This window comes from Cladophialophora immunda (genome assembly GCF_000835495.1).
Source record: "Cladophialophora immunda strain CBS 83496 unplaced genomic scaffold supercont1.6, whole genome shotgun sequence".
Lineage (NCBI taxonomy): Eukaryota > Fungi > Ascomycota > Eurotiomycetes > Chaetothyriales > Herpotrichiellaceae > Cladophialophora > Cladophialophora immunda.
In genome coordinates this window covers 3,894,022-3,913,601 of record NW_015622546.1, presented here as the reverse complement: position 1 = coordinate 3,913,601, position 19,580 = coordinate 3,894,022, and the positions used below count along the sequence as shown (strand labels likewise).

The following is a 19,580-nucleotide window of genomic DNA, read 5'->3' as shown; positions in this document are numbered from 1 at the left end:
GGTATGTTTTCTTTCTTGTGGCTGGGGCTGTTCGAAACAGGACCAATCTCACACTATACAGGCGACTGGACCGAGCCGTGGGACCCCGAGGACGAACAGGATCGGATAGCATGCGATCGCAAGATCGAGTTTGCCATCTGCTGGTTCGCCGACCCCGTGTATTTCGGGCACTACCCGGAATCGATGGTCAAGCAACTGGGCGACCGCCTGCCCAAGTTCAGCGAAGAAGAAAGCGAGCTCATGAAGGGATCCAACGATTTCTACGGCATGAACCACTACTGTGCCAACTACATAAAACACAAGGAAGGCCCCGCCGACCCGCTCGACTTCGCGGGCAACCTGGAGATCCTCTTTGAAGACAAGTACGGCAACAGCATCGGACCCGAGACGCAGAGTTTCTGGCTCCGCCCTCATGCGCCCGGGTTCCGAAAACTGATGAAGTGGCTGAGCGATCGATACGGACGACCGAAAATCTACGTGACGGAGAACGGCACGAGCGTGAAAGGCGAGAACGACCTGTCGCGCGAGGAGATCCTCGAAGACGATTTCCGGTGTGAGTATTTCCGGAGCTACATCACCAGCATGGCCGAGGCGGTGGCGGAGGATGGATGTGATTGTCGCGGGTACATGGCCTGGAGTCTCATGGAGTAGGTGCTGCCGCTTTCCTGTTGCAGGACTGTTGATGCTAACACATGGATGCACAGCAACTTCGAATGGGCCGAAGGATACGAGACTCGCTTCGGAGTGACCTATGTGGACTACGAGAACGACCAGACGCGGCACCCGAAGAAGAGCGCGCTGGAGATCAAGAAGATATTTGATCAGTACATTGGCAAGATATGAGCGTGGAATATTTCTGAGATCTCTAAGGGGACGTAGACAAGGGGCGTGACGATTTAGCAAGGGATATTGGAGTTTTGTGGCCATCAGAGACAGGTGTGGGATTTGGATCGTATACAGTCAAACTCGAATACACCGGACGTACGGTGGACGTGCGTGCCGGACTCATTGGCGAGACAATACCGAGTCGCCATCTCGTCTCCTGACATCTGAGAGATGACTTAGGTGTTCAGAGCGTAGACTGTTTCCGGTAGCTGGGATGGGGATTCGATGGTCGGCCTCAAATCGGGCGTCGGCCCTTGGGAGAATCTGCGTCCGACGGGCGTCTCTGTCCTTTTCTCTTCCTCTCACACTTGTTGCTCGTCCTTAAAGGCCCATACATCCCACTCTTCGGCATTGCACAAATACACACAGAGTCGTTGTGCTCTAGACCTTGAAACAGTATGGAGACGCCTACGGTGCCCATCAACTTTGTCCCCGCAAAGGCGGGCGAGACGTTCAAGGTGGGAACAATCACCATCCGAATCATGGAGGATGGCTCGAGAACAGGTGCGTGGCCTCGGTCTGCCACAGGTTTCCCTCTGAATCCCTTGCTGACTAGGTCATAGACAGTGAGTAAAAGACCAAGTCAGGACCTCCGCAGGGCGCACCGCACCGACTGACTGCCATGGTGCCAGATCGAATTGGCAGGTGAGTGAGTGTGTTTGGGCGGGACTTCGACGCAGCTTGGTATGGGATATTAGGAGCGTGGCCTTGACTCTGTGTCGCCAGTGCCGAGTTCACGGTCCCTCCCCATACGTCCGGGTAAGAACATCCCCAAGTCAAGTCTCTGTTGCTGAAGAGGCTGACCGACAACGCGGGATCCAAGTCCACCTCCACACTGGCATGAGATGGTAAGAGACAGTCCCACCGATCCCTCTATCCACGCATCCGGTTATTTCTCAGACTAACGCGCTCCCCTTGTCCTCTCCCCCCGAAAACAGCACGACGAAACCTTCCTCGTCACGCAGGGCACGTTGCGCTTCCACGCGCTCAACGGGCAGACTGTCGACGCCAAGCTGGGCGACTACGTGACGGTGCCGCCGCGGTCGCCGCACACCTTCAGCAACCCGTACGACCAGGAGGCCAAGTTCTTCAACACGTACACGCCGGCTTTCTACATCAACTACTTCCGCCTGCTGGCCACCATGAACGAGCAGGGCCAGCCCATGAACCCAGAGGCGAACCGCAAGGCCATGGCCGTAAGTGTTTTCTCCCTCAGATCTCGCCCCGGCTCTTGGACCCCCAGTGTTTCTGTTCTCCGTGATCCAATACCGTTCTCAAGGGCTGATCATGGGGCCGAGGGGATTAGTATTTCGCCACCATTGGCGTCGCGGACGACGAGATGCAGATGGACAAAAAGCAGTTTTACGGCGATGCGGACCCGTCGAAGAAGTGAGGCTGGACGGTTTGAAGTCCGCGTGACTTCGAGAGTAGAATGAGGAGGAAGAGCTGCAGGGCGAGGGCCAGAGCCGAGCGCAGAGCCAAAACGCTGTGAAGGCACATCCGGAACGTCAACCGTGGACCGTGACGAAGGATGAACAGGGATCAAAGGGAACAAGCGTCCACTACGTCGCGCACGATAGTGTTCATGATCATGAATCTGATGCCCAATCCTTCGTTAGCGCTCTGCTTCATAGCCAGGCCTGCAGTCCCAACTATTCACACGCATAATGGCACCCCCAGCCTTCCCAATATCAATGGGGTATTGTGACCACGTTCTTAACCGGACATTGGCGTTTCTGCAAGGTCTGTGAAATGCGAATCACGATTCGTGTGGCAAGCGAACCCGTCATGACAGCCTGATTGCGAGCTTTGGGATGGATTCATGGGTCCGAGATCCACTTTGTATAGCCATTCTCTTCGCCAGCGCCTATTAAAACGGGACCATCTAACTAACTATGCTTCCGAGACAAAGACACCGGCCATGCCCATGCCCGTGCCCACGCACATACTCGTGACACCGACCTTTTGCTTCCGCCGCTTCAGCTCGGAAAGCAGCGTCACCACTTGTCGGGTCCCGGTGGCGCCCAAGGGGTGGCCGATAGCACTGGTAGAATGTTAGTCGCTCGTGCACGACCTTTAGAGGGTAAGGAGAGATTGAGAAAAACACTCACATGGCACCACCCCGGACATTGACCTTGTCGATGTCCAGGCCGAGTTCATTGACACAGTAAACGTACTATTTGTCGAATCATGGTAATTAGCTTCCGGAAAATTCATGGCATTAAAGGCATGGCATTAAGGGGAATGAAAGAAAAGGGCATAAAACTCACCATCGAAGCGAACGCCTCGTTAATCTCAAAGAGGTCCACGTCGTCCTTGGTCAGGCCGGTCTTCTTCAGGATCTTGGGGATGGCCAGACTCGGGCCGATGCCCATGATGCGTGGCTCCAGCCCGACGACGGTGCTCTTGACGTACTTCCCGATAATGGGCTGGCCCAGCCGCTGGGCCGTCGACCGCTTCATCATCAGCACGGCCGCGGCGCCGTCGGTGACTTGGGACGCATTGCCTCCCGTAGTAGTCGGCCCCCATTGCGGGAAGGCGGAGCGGATCTTGGCTAAGCCCTCGTACGTGGTGCCCGGTCGGATGCCGTCGTCCTTGTCCACGGTGACCGTCTTCGCCTCCTTGGTCTTGGGGTCGATCCACTTGGTCGTGACGGGCGAGATCTCGTCCTTGGTCCAGCCTTCCTTCTGCGCCCTCTCGGCGCGGTTGTGCGACATCTCGGCGAACTTGTCCTGCATCTCCCGGGTGATGTGGAAGTCGCGGGCCACGTTCTCCGACGTCCAGCCCATGGGCTCAACATTGTCCTTGGCGATCGGGTGGGACATGATGGTCTCGCTCATGGGAGGCGGGGCGTCTCTGTTGGAGGACATGCTCTCGAGCCCGACGGCGATGCCGACGTCAATCACATCGATGGCGATGGAGCTGGCGAGGGTCTGGATGCTCAACAGGCCCGACGAGCAGAACCTGGAGGCGACGCTCGTGGCCGTGGTGACGGGGAATCCTGCCGCGAGAACGGCGCTTCTGGCAACGAAGCCCGGGGCGGGCTGGAGGACGTTCCCCACACAGACATCCTCGACGAGGTCGGGGTTGATGCCGGACTTGTCCTTGATGGCCTTGAGGACATGGATCAGCAGCTCGTCGGTCGGGGTGTCCTTGAACCCGCCCTTTCGGGCCTTTGTGAGCGGCGTGCGCGTGGCACATGTGATGACGATGTCGTCGGGGTTCTTCTCGAGGATTTTCTGCAGGCCTGGAGATTGGGTGGTGGCGGATGTGGAGGACAGTTGGCCCGAGATGGCGTCGAGTCGTCGTTGGGCGCTCATTGTGCTGGGTGTGGTCGGATGGTGGGGAGTAGACAGGTCACTTACTAGGAAACAAGAAACGGAAAGAAGACAGGACTCAAGATATTCGAGGCTGTGGAATCTTCCGTCCTCGAGTGTTATATAGGAATGTTCGATAGCAGGAGGAATAGTAATATTACTTGGGTGTCGAGTGGCTTAAAGCAGCAATCAATGTCGCTAGGAAAACTGCCTCGGCATCTGCGGAATTTTCAGGTTCCGGCAGTTGTTCCGGGACCAACGACCAACGTCCCATCTCACTTCTCCCTGTTCACTGTCTCTCCCAACATCACCACTCCCTCACATCAGCGCTTCTCACAAGCCACTCCTGCTCGTGCTATGCAGGCGCCTACTAGACACCTATCGAAACTCACTCCTCCTTATGATACCGTGTTACTGGGTTGCCACAGCTCGCAGCTCGCCAGACTGTCCGCTCCCTGGCCCCACCTCCACATACAGGAGACTCTAAGCCCTCCAAGGTTTTAGGGGGAATCGGTAAGTGTGATTCAGGTCCCTTGTGGCCCTTGTGTGATTCAGGCCAGAGACCAAGGAACAATTTAAAGACAATATGATTGTGTGGGATTCACACGCTTCCTTCCCCTCTTCTCTCCCAAACACCTTGCTATATATCAGACTCCAGCTACCCCCGTCCCGCCTCCCCTTCGTCTCTACCCACTCCTCCTGCATTTCTCTGGCGCCCGTGGGGCTTCTGAAGGACGTTGTGGCTGCTGGCCTCACTAACTCAAACTGGGCTGACGTGGGTTCTCCAACTCTTCTCGGCCCGGGGAACCGCGCATTGTCTGGGGAGACCATCCGACCCTTCTTCACCCAACGTGCCTTCGTTGTCGAGGAAGCTTCCGAGCTACCATCTCAGGTAGTAGCCAGCCCTCCTTCTCGCGCGGAACTCACGCGCCTTGCTTGACATTCCAAAATAATTTTACGTCCGTACGACTCGGATAGATCATTCCAGCCTTGCCCACGTCCATTGGCCGAGGACCCTTCAACACGGGAAAAGTAAGCTTCGTGTCCTAGTTACAGCCTAGATTGACAGGGGGAGCACCTTACGGCATATCCATACTGGACTGCGATAAATCAGCATCGACCTCGCGACCGAGGCACGGCAGCTTCTAACGGGAAGGGGCTTTGTGCTAGGTCACTCTTCTGAAAAGACACCAATTTTCAGTTCTGACCATTTATCTAACATCTCTCGTCGTCGAAAACACGACATCCATCAATAATACACTCGACCCTTTTGGCTTCTGAAGATGGCCACCATAGCGGCGTCCACCGCCGCCGCCGCAGGCCTGCTCTACTACGCCGACCAACGCATTGGTGTGAGCAGGGACATCCAACAATACCGTCAGGACAAATCCTTTACGAAGCGCATGGTGCAATTCGTAGATAGACTGGGTCCTCAATCACCTCACCTATATCGCATGCTGGAACTCTGCGACCCAAATGCCGATGCGTTGTGGTTCGAAGGCCGCTCGTGGAATTTCAGAGCTCTCAAGGCTCAGGTGGATGAACTGGCCCTCGGCTTGAAGGAGAGTCTGGGTGTCAAAGATGGAGACATCGTGGCTGTGTTCATGACGAACTCACCCGAGATGGTCGCTATCATCTACGCTCTGACAAGGCTGGGAGCGGCTCCTGCATTAATCAACAATGCCCTCCGGGACGATACATTGCTCCACTGTGTGAGGCTACCGAAATCAAACCTGATTCTCAGCACCCCGGACTTGGCTGGTTATGCAGCGTCGGCAGCGCAGTCAATGGGTGGTGGGGATGTCAAGACCGTGAGGCTGAATCTGGGTTCTTTTCGACCTTCGCCGCTCTCGACCGACAATGGAGGTATAATCGACTTTCCCTTCCCAGACCCATCCCTATCACCAGCCTCGTCCTTGCCTCCGACACCACCCAAAACACTCGGCTCAGTGGCCGCCCTGATCTACACTTCTGGCACGACAGGCAAACCCAAGGCCTGCAGTATCAAAAATGGTCTCATTTGCGCGGTTGGATGCACTAGTTCTTCCGACGCCGCCAACCCCAAGAAATACCTCCAGGGCCTCCGCGCATACTCATGCATGCCCCTTTTCCACGGCACCACATTCTTCGCCGGCATGTGCTACTCCGTGGGGCAGAGCGGCTGTTTCTGCTTTGCGCGGAAGTTCTCGGCCAGGGGGTTCTGGAAAGACGTACATGAATCCCGCGCCACGAGGATCCTCTACGTCGGCGAACTGTGTCGCTTCCTTCTGGCCACCCCACCCGGGCAGTATGACAAGAACCACAACGTCATCGTGGCCGCGGGCAACGGTCTGCAAAAGGATGTCTGGGTAGCCTTTCAAGAGCGGTTCAGTGTCCCCGAGGTCCGCGAATTCTACCGATCCACCGAGGGACTCGTTAAGTTCGACAACGTCCACCGCGCGGGCCAGCCCGGCGCAGGGAAAGTCGGGTACCTGGGCCCGTTGAGGAAGAAGATCCTGGAGAAAGATCAATTCATCATCCGATTCGACTACGACACCGAGTCACCCGTCCGCGACCCCAAGACCGGCTTCTGCGTCGTGTGCCCCAAGGGCGAGCCGGGTGAGGCCATTGCGCGGATCCACAACCTGGCGACCTACACGAACTACCACAACAACGAGTCCGCCACGGAGCAGAAGTTCCTCCGAGACGTGTTCGAGAAGGGCGACCTGTTCCAGCGCAGCGGGGACCTGCTGGTGCAGGAGAGCGACAACTGGGTGAGGTTCGTGGACCGCATCGGCGACACGTACCGGTGGATGGGCGAGAACGTGTCGGCGGGCGAAGTGCGGGCGTTCATCTCCGAGCTGCCGGGCGTCAAGGACGCCGTCGTCGTCGGCAAGCGGCTGGCCAAGTACGACGGACAGGTCGGCACGGCGCTGATCGTGCTCGACTCGGCCATCAACAACAACAGCAATCACGAGAAGCAGGAGGCCTCGGGCCCGCTGGCCGGGGAGAAGGCCTTCATGACCCGCCTGTTCCAGGCGCTGCGAGGCAAAGGCGTCCCGCGCTACGCCGTGCCCAGGCTGGTCATGGTGCGCGACGAGCTCGTCGACGTGGGCGACACCTTCAAGCACGCCAAGATGGTGGTCAAGAACATCGACTGGGCCGCCGGTTCCACCTCCCCCGACCACGGCAGGACCAGGAAGTACTACCTAGACCTCGAGGAGGAGCGGTTCAAGGAGCTAGATGCCGCGAGTTGGAAGCGCATCGACGAGGGGCGGGCCAAGCTGTAGCCCTTTGCTCCTGCGTCTACGGACATGCTCAGATCGTGTCGTGGCCGTGGCCGTTGTCCCTGTGCGTTTGGCTGTATTGTTGTCCTCTTGGTATAAAAATAGAACGAGAAGACTTTTTTTTTTTTCTGTCGCGGACCAAAACTCGGTTCAAGAACTTTGCGGCTTCACGTCAAGGCACGGGGTAGAGTTGTGTGCTTGGGCATTCTCTGGAGAAGATATCTAGCCGGCTAGCCAGCTAGATCGACGCGCGGTTTCGGCTCTGGGGAGACGGCAAACGGGTACTAATATTCGCGATAAAGAATAAAACTACCAGGTAGATTATACAGTTGTGCGCTCTTTTCGTGACACCGCGGAGCGATCGGACAGGCGAAGCGCAAGCAAGTAAGCAGAGCCGGTAGTAAAAGCGGGTGAAGAAAGGAACAGAGCACAGAGAAGGGAAACGGAATGCTTAGAAACCAGAGATTGAGAAGCCAAGGGGTCTATCTGTCTGTATTCATCGTCGCTCGATTGCTGTACACATGTGCTGTCTGTCCAACCCTCTTCCCCTCCAGGCTCAGTGTTCGCCCTCTCCTCGAACTAGCACGATAGATAGATATGCTGACATCCCACCCTCTGCTCTGGCCCTCTGGTCATGTCCAAAAGATCTATATGCTCCGCGGCAATGCGCTGGATGCCCCCTCTTTTTGGTCATCCCATGCAACACACCAACCCGCGTAAAGCCTCTAGAATGCAACAAACCCACCTTGATTCAGCCTTGGTAGAAATTCCTTTGGGATTCCCCTTGCAAAATGCCATTTTCACTCTACCCGCCCAAACACTTTCCTGCGATCATGCATGGTGTGGAATGTGAAGAGATGCAATCCTGTATATCTCTCTACTGATTGTCCTTATCTTGATGTATCTTGCGCGTGCCGACTGCTTGGCCGGCTTGTCGCCTGAGCCACGCTCCTGCTCCGCCCTTCCCGTCGCGTCGGCCGGATCCAGTCGACCACCATCCGACCCCGTCCTCTGACGCCATCCACCGACGAGTCGACGCTAAGGCCGTATGTTCCGTCCGAGTATCGTTCCTGTGGACCGCCGACGGAACTGGTGCGTGGCCGAGTATCGTAGCTGCTGTTTCGGCTCAGGCGCGAGGGTGGTCCCGTTGGCTGTGTGCTCACTGTGGTCATGGTACGAGTTCGTCCCGGACTGCGATCCTCAGAAGGGACGCCGAAACTGGTCGTTGAGCCCGCTGTATCCTGAGACACGTGGTCTCGTGAGTCGGTAGTCCCCGCTCGACTTCGTCCGCGAAACCTGTTTTCGCGGTGAATGCCAACCGTTGCTGGACCCCACCTCGCAGTGTATCCTTTCCAGATCTGTTTAACTTCACGATCGCGCTTTCCGACCAATTGGTCCAGCTGGTCTTCGATCTCGAGAATCGCTTGGGTCGCTTCAGGCTCAAGTTCCAGTGTCGATGGGAATGCAAATGTCGTTATTGCATTGTCACTTTTTTCCGGGAGTGACACATTGCAATGTTCACTAGCGATGTCTTTCTGCAGAAGACTCAACTGAATGTAAAGGTTTTCCAGCTGATGAGTATATCTGTCCAACACCTTTGACTCAGCGTGGCGTCGTGCCGTGATATCACACTCGGAACACGATCCCTCCAGCACGTAAATCTTCGGAGGGGTAATCGCTTCATCAGGATTGTACCCACGCAGATGGGACGGTGGATACGCCAGAAGACCCTTGTGGTACTGCACAAGTAAAGGCTGGACGTTGAGCGGACGAGACATTGGAGGCGATGTGTGGCAACAGACAGTGTAGTAGTAAGTGTGCGCGTACGCAGCGTCCGGAGCTGGCAGAGTGGCCGCCCCAGCTGAAGCTCGTCGACCGAGAGCCGACCCGCCGGTCACCCTGTTTGGTGGGGTTTCCGCCTTTGCTGCGGCCGTGGGACCGGAAAAGATTATGCTGTAGCGGCGACTAGAACTTGATCGAGCTGGAGAAGACTGAGGCGCAGGATTGGATGAGGCTTGGGGTCTTCTCGCGTTCTGCGCTGGATTCGAAGTCATTGTGCTGGTAGATAAGGATGGGTTGAGCCATGGTTGTCCAAGGCTGACAGTGGTGCTCGACCTGACATACCCACTGTCTACACCAGCACTTGAACTGCTTTCGGATAAGGCGTTCTCCTCAACATCTGCGATGGTCAGATGGGCAGCTGCAGTGGGCCTCCAGCTGGTGGGAGGATAATTGCTCTTCACAGACGCAAATCCGAAATCTCCACCTGGGTGACTGGTTGATGGATTCTTTGTATTCGATGCCCAAGGTCTGTGCTCGATGTCTTTTACATCCTGACCGGAACCGCCAATCGTAATGCGTCGTCGAAGATGAGGTGGCCTTGTGATCTCAGTCCGAGAAAATGGTTCGATCTCACTAAAGGTTTCCCGCTGCATCCCTGTACTTGAAGTTGCCCTTTCGTGGTTAATTCTACTCGAAGAGCTTAATTGTCGAGGTCCCGTCGTTGGAAAGTAGGATTGCTCTTTATCTGCATGGAGCAGGATGTCCCCGTTGATGACTTCCGGAGGCATGTTATATATGTAACCACGTTCAATTTCCTTGAAGCGGGACTTTTGTCCAAGACACCGAGGAATGGGCAACCGGGCCAGCTCTCTTGAGTCTTGCGAGAACAAAGGACTGTCGGAAGAACAGTCTTTGTTCTCATCGATGTCTGGGCTGCCATTTCACGCGCCGTCTTTATGCTCGACAGCTGAACTGAACCAGGACTGCTGTCTCTGTGTTTGAAGTCATTGTTTGAGCGGAAAGAAAATGCGCCTCGGTCGGAGCGTCGCAGGGAGAGATCGAGCAGCTGAAGTTGTGGGAGTGCAACACGCGGGCGGAGTAGATGCATGGTTGGGGAGCACGAACACTCCCTGAAGGCCAAAACTGGCAAGGTCGCGCTGCAGGTTTGAGTTTTGGGCGCGAGCGAAACTGCGCATCACGTGTAAAAACTCCACCAGACTATCGGCTTCGGATGTCCTTGTACGGAGTATTCCCCATGAAGATCGCAGAGTCGGCGGGTGGAACGAGTCTTTGGGAGATTTGCAGTGGTCGAAGCAAGCCATGAAACTCTCGGGGAAACGGGGATCGCATTCAATCCTCCTCAGTACTGCCCGTCAGAATGATCCGAAGATTCATCCTCCAACGGCCAACCTCATGCTCAAGAGCACTCAACTTGGCGGCAATACTCAACAAGCTTGGATCGCTCGTCTCCACGCGGACCTTTTCACGGACAATAACATCTTGCCGCCCACGCCACTCGTAAATTTCGCCCATTTCGTCGTGATTCGGAGGCTTAGGACCCAGTCCCAGCAATCTCGTCCTGAGGTTGAGCCCAGACAGAGAGAAAGACCCCTCCGAAGGCGTGCTGGGAGTTCCACCTGGAGAGGTTGGAGCGAGGGTCCGCACAGTGAGGACCAGATTGGCGTCTTGAATCGTAAAGTGCAGACTGAGATTCTCGCCTAGCGGAGGTTGAAACACGTTTTCATCGGGGCTATTTGTCCACCATTCGGCCCCTGGGATAGAAGAGATATCGGTGCCGGCCACTGGACCTTTCAAGCAGGTCTTGGCCTCACGCAAATGGTCATGTAGCAGCTTCAATTGACCAGAGATGAAGGAGGAGTCAGTCGACTGACCGGTCCACCTTGATACGTCGATTATGTCGAGTGCGTCGTTGAGCAAGGACTTGACAGCCAACAGTTGCGAGAGGACGATCTCGGCGGAGGAGGAGGACGAATGAAATATCAAGCGAGTCGATGGGGTAGAAGTGGTGGTGCCTCTCGGGGTGTTTGGTGGCAGAGTTGTCAGCCTGAGATGGATGTCCTGTATCGATTTCAGATCAGGTAGGTTCTGGAGTTTGGGGGGGAGCCGGCGTACGCCTTTGACAAGCTTGGTGCCAACCCTCGTGACAAAGCCTTTCACACTCTCAGATCTGAGGGATGACAAGACCAGAGTCGACCCAGGTTCCTTCGGCGCCAACAGCGCAGCACATTCCTCCAAGGCTTCTTTGAGAGCAGGCAAGGCTCTTTGTAGCGACTCAAGCAGCCACTGCAGCTCAAGTTTCTGAGGCCAAATCAGTCGGTGAGGCGGGAGGACATTTGTCACTTGTTCAACCTTACCAAAGACTCATTCTCGGCTTTCCGAAGCTCGTCAGGGGGCAATGGAGGGTAGACCCACGTCGACATTGCGGAAACATCAATAGTCAGTCATGGAGGTGTGCAATAAACATGAGGGAGCAAGACAGTAATGAGGTATTATTTAGGAGGCAAGGCTGGCACCAAGTGGAAGGATGGTTTGATATCAGGTGATGGAGCCAAAGGATTATTGGCATCACCAGTGAAGCTGTGAGTGCGAAACTGCGGACCGGTGATTTTCCAGCTCGCCAGGTGGGAGGATTGGCGAGGATTAGAGTTCGACGCTATTGGAAGCCGGGTCTCGGCAACTAGCCATATATGGTATAATTAATGTGTGAAGTGGAGCAAGAGTTGATGACGTGGTGAATTGTTGTGCTGCAGGGCACCCACAAGGTGCCGCGGGTGTTGGGCCTCTTACCCTTCTTGCTCGGCGCTGCGTCATTGCCCAGGAAGGCATCGAGACACCCGGGAGGAAGCTCTGGAGCCCAAGCTGAAGCCCACCAAAAGTTGGATAATGAAGCTTGGTGCCCTTGGGGTTGAGCAGTGGGGGGGCTCTCTTGGGTCTTGGGGGGGAGGTTCATCCCAGGTGCTGCTCTCTGTGCACCCTGTACTCCCCCTCTTGGGTGCGGTGGGTGCCCCCCAAAACTTTCTCCAACCGTCTCGCCCCGAGGCCCTGTTTGGCTTCCTGCCTTCTCTATCGTAGTCCCTCTCCACAGTCGACCAAGCTACTCGGTACATCGACCGCCAGTTTTCGGCTGTCACTCTGAGGGACGGGAAGGATCAAGCTCTAGTGGGTGGTCAGTTCTGGTGGCTCCTTTGGTTGGGTGACCTCATCCAAGACACTGCATTACATCTACTGCCTGCATACCGACCTACATCACAAGCTCTCTTACCACTGCTGCATTAGTACAAGAGCATCTCCTCCCACACCACCTCGACCTTCTCATTCCACCCCGCGCTGCTGTCCCTCTGCCGCTCTCAGAACTTCTTCCACCCTTCAAAACGGCGCCATCGGATCGCACTCTACCTTTCTATCTCGTCGCCTGGCTGCGCACTCTCTTGCGAGCTCCAGCCACCTTAGAAGCTCTGCGCCGCCATGGCGTCCCGTAAGCAAAGCTTGATCCCGCAAGTGGCGATCCCGAGGTACTGATTGCAGCGTCGCAGGTAACGGTCTCTTCGGTCTTGTGTCGCTGGTCCTCCTCGCCGGCGGCCTCCTCTTCATGTTCTTCATCCTCCTCGCGGGCGCAGTCCAGCATGGCCCTGTCAACAAATTCTATATCCTACAAGCGGACACGGCCAATATACCAGGAGCTCCACCTGTGTCCCGATGGTCATATTGGAACGTGTGCGGTGTTCGAAATGGACGCACCCACTGCGGCAACCAGCACTATTCAGATGTCCACCCGGCCTTCCCACTTGACCCTGCGTCTCATCGGACCTTTGACACGACGGTCAACGTGCCTCGAAACTTCGTCGACCGCCACGGCTACTATTTCTATATGACGCGCTTCATGTTTGCTTTCATGCTCATGGCTCTCTTCTTCGGCGTCATGGCCTTGTTCACTGGACTGCTGTCCTTGTGCACGAGACTGGGCTCTTATCTGAGTGGTCTCCTGACCATGCTGGCCATGATCTTCCAGGCAATTCAGGCATCTCTTATGACGTGAGTGGACATACGTCGTGGGCCATGCGCCAGTGTGCTAACGACTTAACAGTGCCGCATACGTCAAGGGGCGCAACAACTTTCGGAACAACGGTCAATCCTCCGACATTGGCGAGTATGCCTTTGGGTTCGAATGGGCAGCCTTTGTGTGCTTCTTCATTTGCACCATCCTCTTCTGCATGGGTGGGTCGTCACGGCGCGAGCCCCGAACAACCAAACGACGAGGATTTACGTTCCGAGGCCGAAGGAGCAGGAGCACAAGGAGTCGAGGCAGCTTCGTTCACGACAAGGAGTACGGATCATAAAACCAGCAGTCCTCCAGGATGGAAGAGGAGATGGTGAGAGAGTGATTGAGGTGAAATACGAGTGAAGAGCCCGTCATTGTACAGACCTTTTTTGTTTGGTTTGTCCCCGCCCAGAATGTGCATGGGTCGCGGGATGCGGAGTTTGGGAGAACGTACACAAAATCACCCAGATGAGAAAATGTCTTGGTGTTGACGACCTTTGTCATGATATTACACAGATCAAACGGGTAGTGTCTATTTTAATGTTATCTGACAGTTCCAACCAGATGCCCGATCGAAGAACTCTTGACTTTCGCCTTGGTGTTGAACGGTGTCTGTGAGGGCTCGCGCGAAAGATGGCTGGATTGGCCTGTGTCGGGCATCGAGGCCAAGTCGATCCGCTTGGAAACTGTGCCACTTGACTCTTTCTAACATGTTGGACCGAACCCTCGTTGTCGTTGGTGTCCTAGAGTTCACGACCTTGTGGGCGGGCGACCGAACGGGATTGACCTTGGCGGAAAGCATAACTGAACCCAGTACCGAGTACTCGCGAGAGTACATACATCTTAAACACCTCCGACACCAGTGCTCTCTGTAACCACCCACCACCACAACACCTTGACTTGATCCCTGACGAAGACGGCGCCCCCATATGACCTTTACTGACGGCGATGGGAAAGATAATGTTGTACAGTGCCGCCGTCGTTGGGTGTTATGCCTCCAGTTCAAAGCTGTCGACACGAGGGTCACGGGCTGCACTCTTGGTTAACTGAAGGTCCCCCCCTCCCGGGTCAATGTGAGATGGCGTCGCACTCACTTCGAAGACCACGTGCGGCGTAGTGCGCCACCTGCCACATTCCGAGAAGAGCCACGATGGCCATGAAGACCCCAAACACAATGGACACGGTGGCGTCCGCTCCGAGGGCCATGGTGGGTCCTTTCAGTGTGGCGGTGTCCTCAGAAGAGCCTGGGTTGCTTCAGGTTGCCTGTCGGCGTTCTGTAAGGCTGAATTCACGAAGGGCCGCAGGGAACTTTGGGGGACAAGAGAAAGAGAGAAAGAAGGTGGAAAATACGGTGCTGTGACTCGGTCGTTGGTCTCCTGGGTCTCTTGTATCGGTGAATGCTGTCAATGATGGGAAGAGAATGTCGTGAAATCAGCATTGGGGCATCCGTCTATATACCATTATCAACAACTTTTGTTCGAACAATGCTTCTGATCCCTGCTAGAGTGGGGAGGTCGCTTTCGAGGTCCCGAATGTTAATGATAGGCTGGCGAGGTTCCCCCGACCACGGAAGCGTATCAGCCAATAATTCGACAACCTACTAAGGGTTGGCTGCGGACCGTGACCGCCTGGACGCAGTGGACATCGTCTGGGGGCGTGGTCTCTCGGGCCTGATGAATGTGGCTCAGCTGGTGTCTCCTGCAAGACTCCCGTCTCTCTTGCTCCTGCTGGCCGGTCTATACCAAAACCATTCAAGGGATGCGCGTCATCCAGCAGTTCCCAGCGGACTACCGCCAAGAGTTGGCGAATTTTGAGGCATCGATGTGGGCACTCTGCCTTGCTGGCGTTCTGTTCGCATCAACTTCTGACCAGGCTCTGACGGCTGTTTTGGCCCTGCCGGCATGGATAGCATGAGCGATCGTGTCCGTGCGTCGACACTTGCCATGTTCGACTGGCTCGCACTGGCGGAGCCTGGGAAGCTGAAGACAATCTTCTCTTACTGGTAACAACTTTTGGCTGCGACGAATGACCCCTCGTTCCTCATCAACGCCCAGGGATGCCAAAAGTTGCAACTCGTGGAAGCCAAAGACGGTCTATTCTCTTGCTGGTAACAACTTTTGGCCGCCCCTGATGACCCCTGCCTACCTCTCACTCCTCATTACCGCCCTGGGATGCCAAAAGTTGCAACTTTGGGCAGCTTGGTCTTCATCCGATAGGCTCGCCAACACCTCGCCCCTGCGTGCCTGGCTCGCTTCCCGGGTCGCTCCTGGTGCTTGTGCCATCTGCACATGACACAAAGTTGCAACTTTGGGATCCCAGCGCACTGCTGGCCAGGGAATGAATAGGTTACTCCTTCAGCAAAAAAGAGCTTACTCTTTCTTCAAGGTCGGCGAGGTCAAGTTTTCCTTTGCTCATCAGTCCCGTTACATCTTCCGATTCCGAAGTCTGAAAGCGTGCTCTAATTTGATTTTCCGCCCGTCGTGCTTCGGCGCACGCTATAGCCACGGCTGAATGGCCACCGCAGCACCAACTTCACGAGCTCCTCGCATTCCCGAAGACATTTGGGGAAAGCATCGTTCTGACATCGAACGGTTATATCGAGACCTCGAACTCCAGGGTGTGATACAACTGATGGAGAGTAACCATGGTTTCCATGCTACAGACAAACAGTACAAGCGGCAGCTCGCCAAATGGGGCTTCCGGAAAAACTTCACGTCCAAAGAATTGGATGCTGTCTTAAGCAATCCTGGTGGAGATGGTATTGTCCGCGGCATTCCTGTTCCCAAGGCCCGGGTCGAGCGATACGCACGCAGGCGGCGTCTCAAGAAATCGTTTGCTCTAGGTGACCAACCCTTCAGCCGACAAACATCGACTATTCCCACGAGTACACAGACACCTGAAGAAAACTCATCTCATAATTTGCAAATTTACGCTAAGCTACCCAAATCCAACCTTCTCAGAGAAAATCCCACGCAAAATGTGGAATGCCTCTCACCGGGAATTATTGGCAGATTCTTCACCCTCAAGTTTGTAAGTCTTCAAGTCCGCCGCCGTATCATAGCTCACTCGAGCAGTTTGAAGAAACGAACATGCCATGGCTATCACCGGCAGATGACCTAGTCGTCTCCTTGGACGATTCTCCTCCGCGCAACGGATATCTGACCGACTTCGCCAAAAAGGAATCTTTCACAAGGACAAGAATTCTATTTGCCTGGCAGTACCGTCCACATGTCGAGTCTTGTATTGCTTTTTTATGGCCCTCAGGCACAGACAATGAGAAGAGCACGATACCCTGAGCATCTCTACGGGATATGACAACCTCTGTCAACCGTCAACACATCGCTACCTTCACAGCCCTGAAGCTTGCCAAGCAGTGTACATATTCTCGAAGAGTTTGCGGGAGTTTTTGCTGAATTGTTTCCAGATCTGGATTCTACGTCTCCATATCTTTGGACTAGCGACTACTACTACCACGAGAGTACGCCTTTCCTCGTTGGCGGGTTCTTCGAAGTCGTGTCACTGGTGGAGCACCGCCTCGGAGACCTCGTGAAGATCAAGTTCCCAGAAGAGATTCCACGATGCGACAAATTTGACGCTTCCAAGGCTTTTAAGAGTCCGCTCGCCTCTATTCGATCTATAGATCACAGGCATGAGGTGAACGAGATCTCCTCCTGTACACAGCTGTGTTTAGATATTCTTCGTCAGCAACAGAAGAAATAGCACCAGTCACCAGAGAATTAGGTAACACTCGGATACAGGGCATTGTTGAGCTTCTATATGTAATCGCCCGTCTATTGCATGGATTGCTCCCGTCTCTCTGGCTCTCCCTAAGCGTGATTCTTGCCATTTATGGACTGTCGACTGAAGGATCTTCCCAGACCTTGCCTGGATCTTAGATTGTCACACCGTCAGAACGACAACCAAATTGGTATTCGAGACCAGCGATAGATCTCTTCTGCCGATTGAATCAGCTGTTCCGAAGCAATGATCAACAGAGTCATATTCAATAGGCTCGGCATCCATAATATATTGAGTCGAATTTCATTTCATTACAGCCATGCGCCAGCTTAGAGCTTCAACGACGGATCCTGCGTGCAGTCCAAACTGCAATGAATATCGGCGCTGCCCCTTCTCTCCAGCCACATCTGCATCTCATTCCCCAGCGGAACGTTTTCTTATCCTCTTCGGTCTCAGTGATCCTTCCTCAAACTCACGTAACAGTCCAAGTTCTTTTGCTTGACGAACCACACATTTTCCATCTCCAGCGGCCTGTTTGGATCCACAAGGGTGAAGTCGAATTTCCTCACTAACTCGGGGATCAAAATGGAGATTTCGAGAAGGCTGATGTTCTTGCCGATACAGGTGCGGGATCCGGCTCCAAACTGGGTACACAATATCCCACATCAACATCGGAACACGGGAGGGAGGAGGGTGGGTTAGTTGAATGGATTGCTTACCGTGAGGATATAGCGATTCATCTCTGCAGCTCTCTCGGGAGACTCGAGCCATCGCTCGGGTCTAAATTCCTCCGCGTCGGGGCCAAAGATCTTCTTGTTGGAATGCGTGACCCAGCTGTTTACACCGACCTCAGTCTGTCACACAAGAAATCAGCATCACTGCTCGAACACAGTCCTCCTGTTTAAGCATCGCGGGCAGAGGCTGGAGTCTTACCTTCTCTGGGAAGTACGTCCCAGCAATTTTTGCGCCGCCTTTCGGAACGACGCGAACCATGGGCAGACCAGTTGCTGGATGACAGCGCAGCCCTTCTTTGATAACGGCCTGAAGGTAGGGCAGTTTCTGGGCTTCTTGGAAAGAGAGAATGTCGCTCGACCCGCGCTCTTCGATGGCTTGGTCGAGTTCGTGTCGCAGCTATGCCGAGTTAGCACGCTTGGTCTTCCATGGCCTCTAACCAGGCTTGTTGGCAGCGCTCAAGCCAACTGTGATGAACCTCCAGGCTGTTGTCGAAACCAGTGTGGATCGGGACTAGGCTTACCTTCTCTAATGTCGCAGGTGCTCTCATCAAATGGTACAAAATCCCCGCCAGGCTGACCGACGTGGTATCCGACCCAGCACCAATATTCGTTCCGCAGGTCGAAAACACCGACTCCATCGGAAACCTGTCTGGCTGCAGAGCGTGCATCCTCAACAGCTTGGTCAGAAAGTCGTCCGTTGGCTTTGACTCGTCTTTCTCAAGCACGCTCTTGGACTTCTGCCTCTGGCCTTCGAGGACTTGTTGTTGCATGAAGGAACCCATGTAGTGCATTCCGCCGTTGGGCAACAGAGACAAGACCCAGTTGAGGAAATAGTGCCATTCGTGGTACACGCCTACTTTGGAGAGGTAAAGGAGGTAAGAGTGCAGGGCGGCGATCATGTTGCCGTTGTCCTTGCCGGTGTCAAGGAAGCCAAATCTTTTGCTGAGCTGGAGATATGTCAATCTGGGAAGACGATTTCGCGAGGAGCGTAAAAGCTTAACCTACTGTGATGAGTGCTATGGTATCAAAAGCGTCTGACACATCGTCAGTAAGGAGACCTTCGTTTGGCATATTGCAGGTTGAAGCAAAGCCGCCCCAGGACAACATCGATGGTACTCACAATATTGCAGCCAGACTTGCAGGTTGATGGCGGTATGGGACTCAGCAAACTCGGTGAGTTTCCTGACCAGGATGTCGGCACACGCCACAGCATTCGGCTCCATGGCGACCAAACTTGTCATCGAATACAGAGAGGCGACATTGCGTCTATTGACGGCATGTGTCTCAGGGTTGAGGTCGGTGAAGAGATCCGGATGCTTGTTCTTGGGGTTATTGGAGGCGATGTACCATTTGCCCTTGACAAAGTTGGAGCCATGGCCGTAGATGGTCTTGATGGCGTCCCCATCGTCAATGGAATAGTAGTTTGGCGCAATGCGCACGATCGGTCCTGGCGAGGTCAGCTCGAAAGTCGATCGGCAATCTTGTTGGGTTTGGGGCTCAATACCATATTTCTTGTGAAGAGCAATGTTCGTCTTCTCGAAACGGCCACGAGCCACCTGCAAAATATCAGGATCGACACTCTACGTCTCGAGATGGGAAGCACTCTACTTCTCTCAAATACCACAGCCTTGTGAACCTGGCTAACAAGGGCCCTGGCACCGACCGCAGGGGATCCCGAAGAACGACAAACAGATTATACGCAATCCAGACGCCCACCAAGCTCCCAATCAGAATTATCGGTGAGAGGGTGGTAGCGTAAGCAGAGAGGAGGCCTTGCAGCTTTGCCATGATTCTGTTG

At 54.7% G+C, this 19,580-nt stretch overlaps 8 protein-coding genes across 8 annotated transcripts; 4 read left to right on the top strand and 4 right to left on the bottom strand.

Annotated features, from left to right (window-relative positions):
- Nucleotides 1-2,492: 2,492 nt before the first annotated feature.
- PV07_10773 (uncharacterized protein) lies at nt 2,493-4,338 on the bottom strand. The gene is made up of 3 exons (XM_016398133.1): nt 3,156-4,338; nt 2,997-3,061; nt 2,493-2,929 (listed from the first exon to the last, which is right to left on the bottom strand). The coding sequence occupies exons 1-3, from the start codon at nt 4,203-4,205 to the stop codon at nt 2,779-2,781; spliced, it is 1,266 nt and encodes a 421-aa protein (XP_016245324.1). The 5' UTR covers nt 4,206-4,338; the 3' UTR covers nt 2,493-2,778.
- Nucleotides 4,339-5,485: 1,147 nt separating this feature from the next.
- PV07_10772 (uncharacterized protein) lies at nt 5,486-7,471 on the top strand (the record flags this gene model as incomplete). The annotated part of the gene is made up of 1 exon (XM_016398132.1): nt 5,486-7,471. One exon carries the CDS (start codon nt 5,486-5,488, stop codon nt 7,469-7,471), a length of 1,986 nt encoding a protein of 661 aa, XP_016245323.1.
- Nucleotides 7,472-8,358: 887 nt separating this feature from the next.
- PV07_10771 (uncharacterized protein) lies at nt 8,359-10,038 on the bottom strand (the record flags this gene model as incomplete). The annotated part of the gene is made up of 1 exon (XM_016398131.1): nt 8,359-10,038. One exon carries the CDS (start codon nt 10,036-10,038, stop codon nt 8,359-8,361), a length of 1,680 nt encoding a protein of 559 aa, XP_016245322.1.
- A 562-nt stretch (nt 10,039-10,600) lies between these two features.
- Nucleotides 10,601-11,691, bottom strand: PV07_10770 (uncharacterized protein; the record flags this gene model as incomplete). The annotated part of the gene is made up of 3 exons (XM_016398130.1): nt 10,601-11,329; nt 11,384-11,569; nt 11,626-11,691. The coding sequence occupies 3 exons, from the start codon at nt 11,689-11,691 to the stop codon at nt 10,601-10,603; spliced, it is 981 nt and encodes a 326-aa protein (XP_016245321.1).
- Nucleotides 11,692-12,354: 663 nt separating this feature from the next.
- Nucleotides 12,355-14,014, top strand: PV07_10769 (uncharacterized protein). Its single transcript, XM_016398129.1, has 3 exons — nt 12,355-12,746; nt 12,805-13,303; nt 13,356-14,014. The coding sequence occupies exons 1-3, from the start codon at nt 12,737-12,739 to the stop codon at nt 13,606-13,608; spliced, it is 762 nt and encodes a 253-aa protein (XP_016245320.1). The 5' UTR covers nt 12,355-12,736; the 3' UTR covers nt 13,609-14,014.
- On the bottom strand, nt 13,843-14,148 carry PV07_10768 (uncharacterized protein; the record flags this gene model as incomplete). The annotated part of the gene is made up of 1 exon (XM_016398128.1): nt 13,843-14,148. One exon carries the CDS (start codon nt 14,146-14,148, stop codon nt 13,843-13,845), a length of 306 nt encoding a protein of 101 aa, XP_016245319.1.
- A 1,673-nt stretch (nt 14,149-15,821) lies between these two features.
- Nucleotides 15,822-16,606, top strand: PV07_10767 (uncharacterized protein; the record flags this gene model as incomplete). Its single annotated transcript, XM_016398127.1, has 2 exons — nt 15,822-16,340; nt 16,385-16,606. The coding sequence occupies 2 exons, from the start codon at nt 15,822-15,824 to the stop codon at nt 16,604-16,606; spliced, it is 741 nt and encodes a 246-aa protein (XP_016245318.1).
- Nucleotides 16,607-16,621: 15 nt separating this feature from the next.
- PV07_10766 (uncharacterized protein) lies at nt 16,622-17,030 on the top strand (the record flags this gene model as incomplete). The annotated part of the gene is made up of 2 exons (XM_016398126.1): nt 16,622-16,685; nt 16,735-17,030. The coding sequence occupies 2 exons, from the start codon at nt 16,622-16,624 to the stop codon at nt 17,028-17,030; spliced, it is 360 nt and encodes a 119-aa protein (XP_016245317.1).
- Between the last annotated feature and the right edge of the window lie 2,550 nt (nt 17,031-19,580).

What these genes read in the sequence shown, in the direction of transcription:
- PV07_10769 (XM_016398129.1), top strand. An exon ending in ATTCAGGCATCTCTTATGAC is followed by an intron (nt 13,304 to 13,355) that starts GTGAGTGGACAT and finishes ACGACTTAACAG; the next exon opens with TGCCGCATACGTCAAGGGGC.
- PV07_10773 (XM_016398133.1), bottom strand. Translation starts at nt 4,205, where the DNA reads ATGAGCGCCCAACGACGACTCGACGCCATCTCGGGCCAACTGTCCTCC. An exon ending in ACGAGGCGTTCGCTTCGATG is followed by an intron (nt 3,062 to 3,155) that starts GTGAGTTTTATG and finishes TTCGACAAATAG; the next exon opens with TACGTTTACTGTGTCAATGA. An exon ending in AATGTCCGGGGTGGTGCCAT is followed by an intron (nt 2,930 to 2,996) that starts GTGAGTGTTTTT and finishes ACATTCTACCAG; the next exon opens with TGCTATCGGCCACCCCTTGG.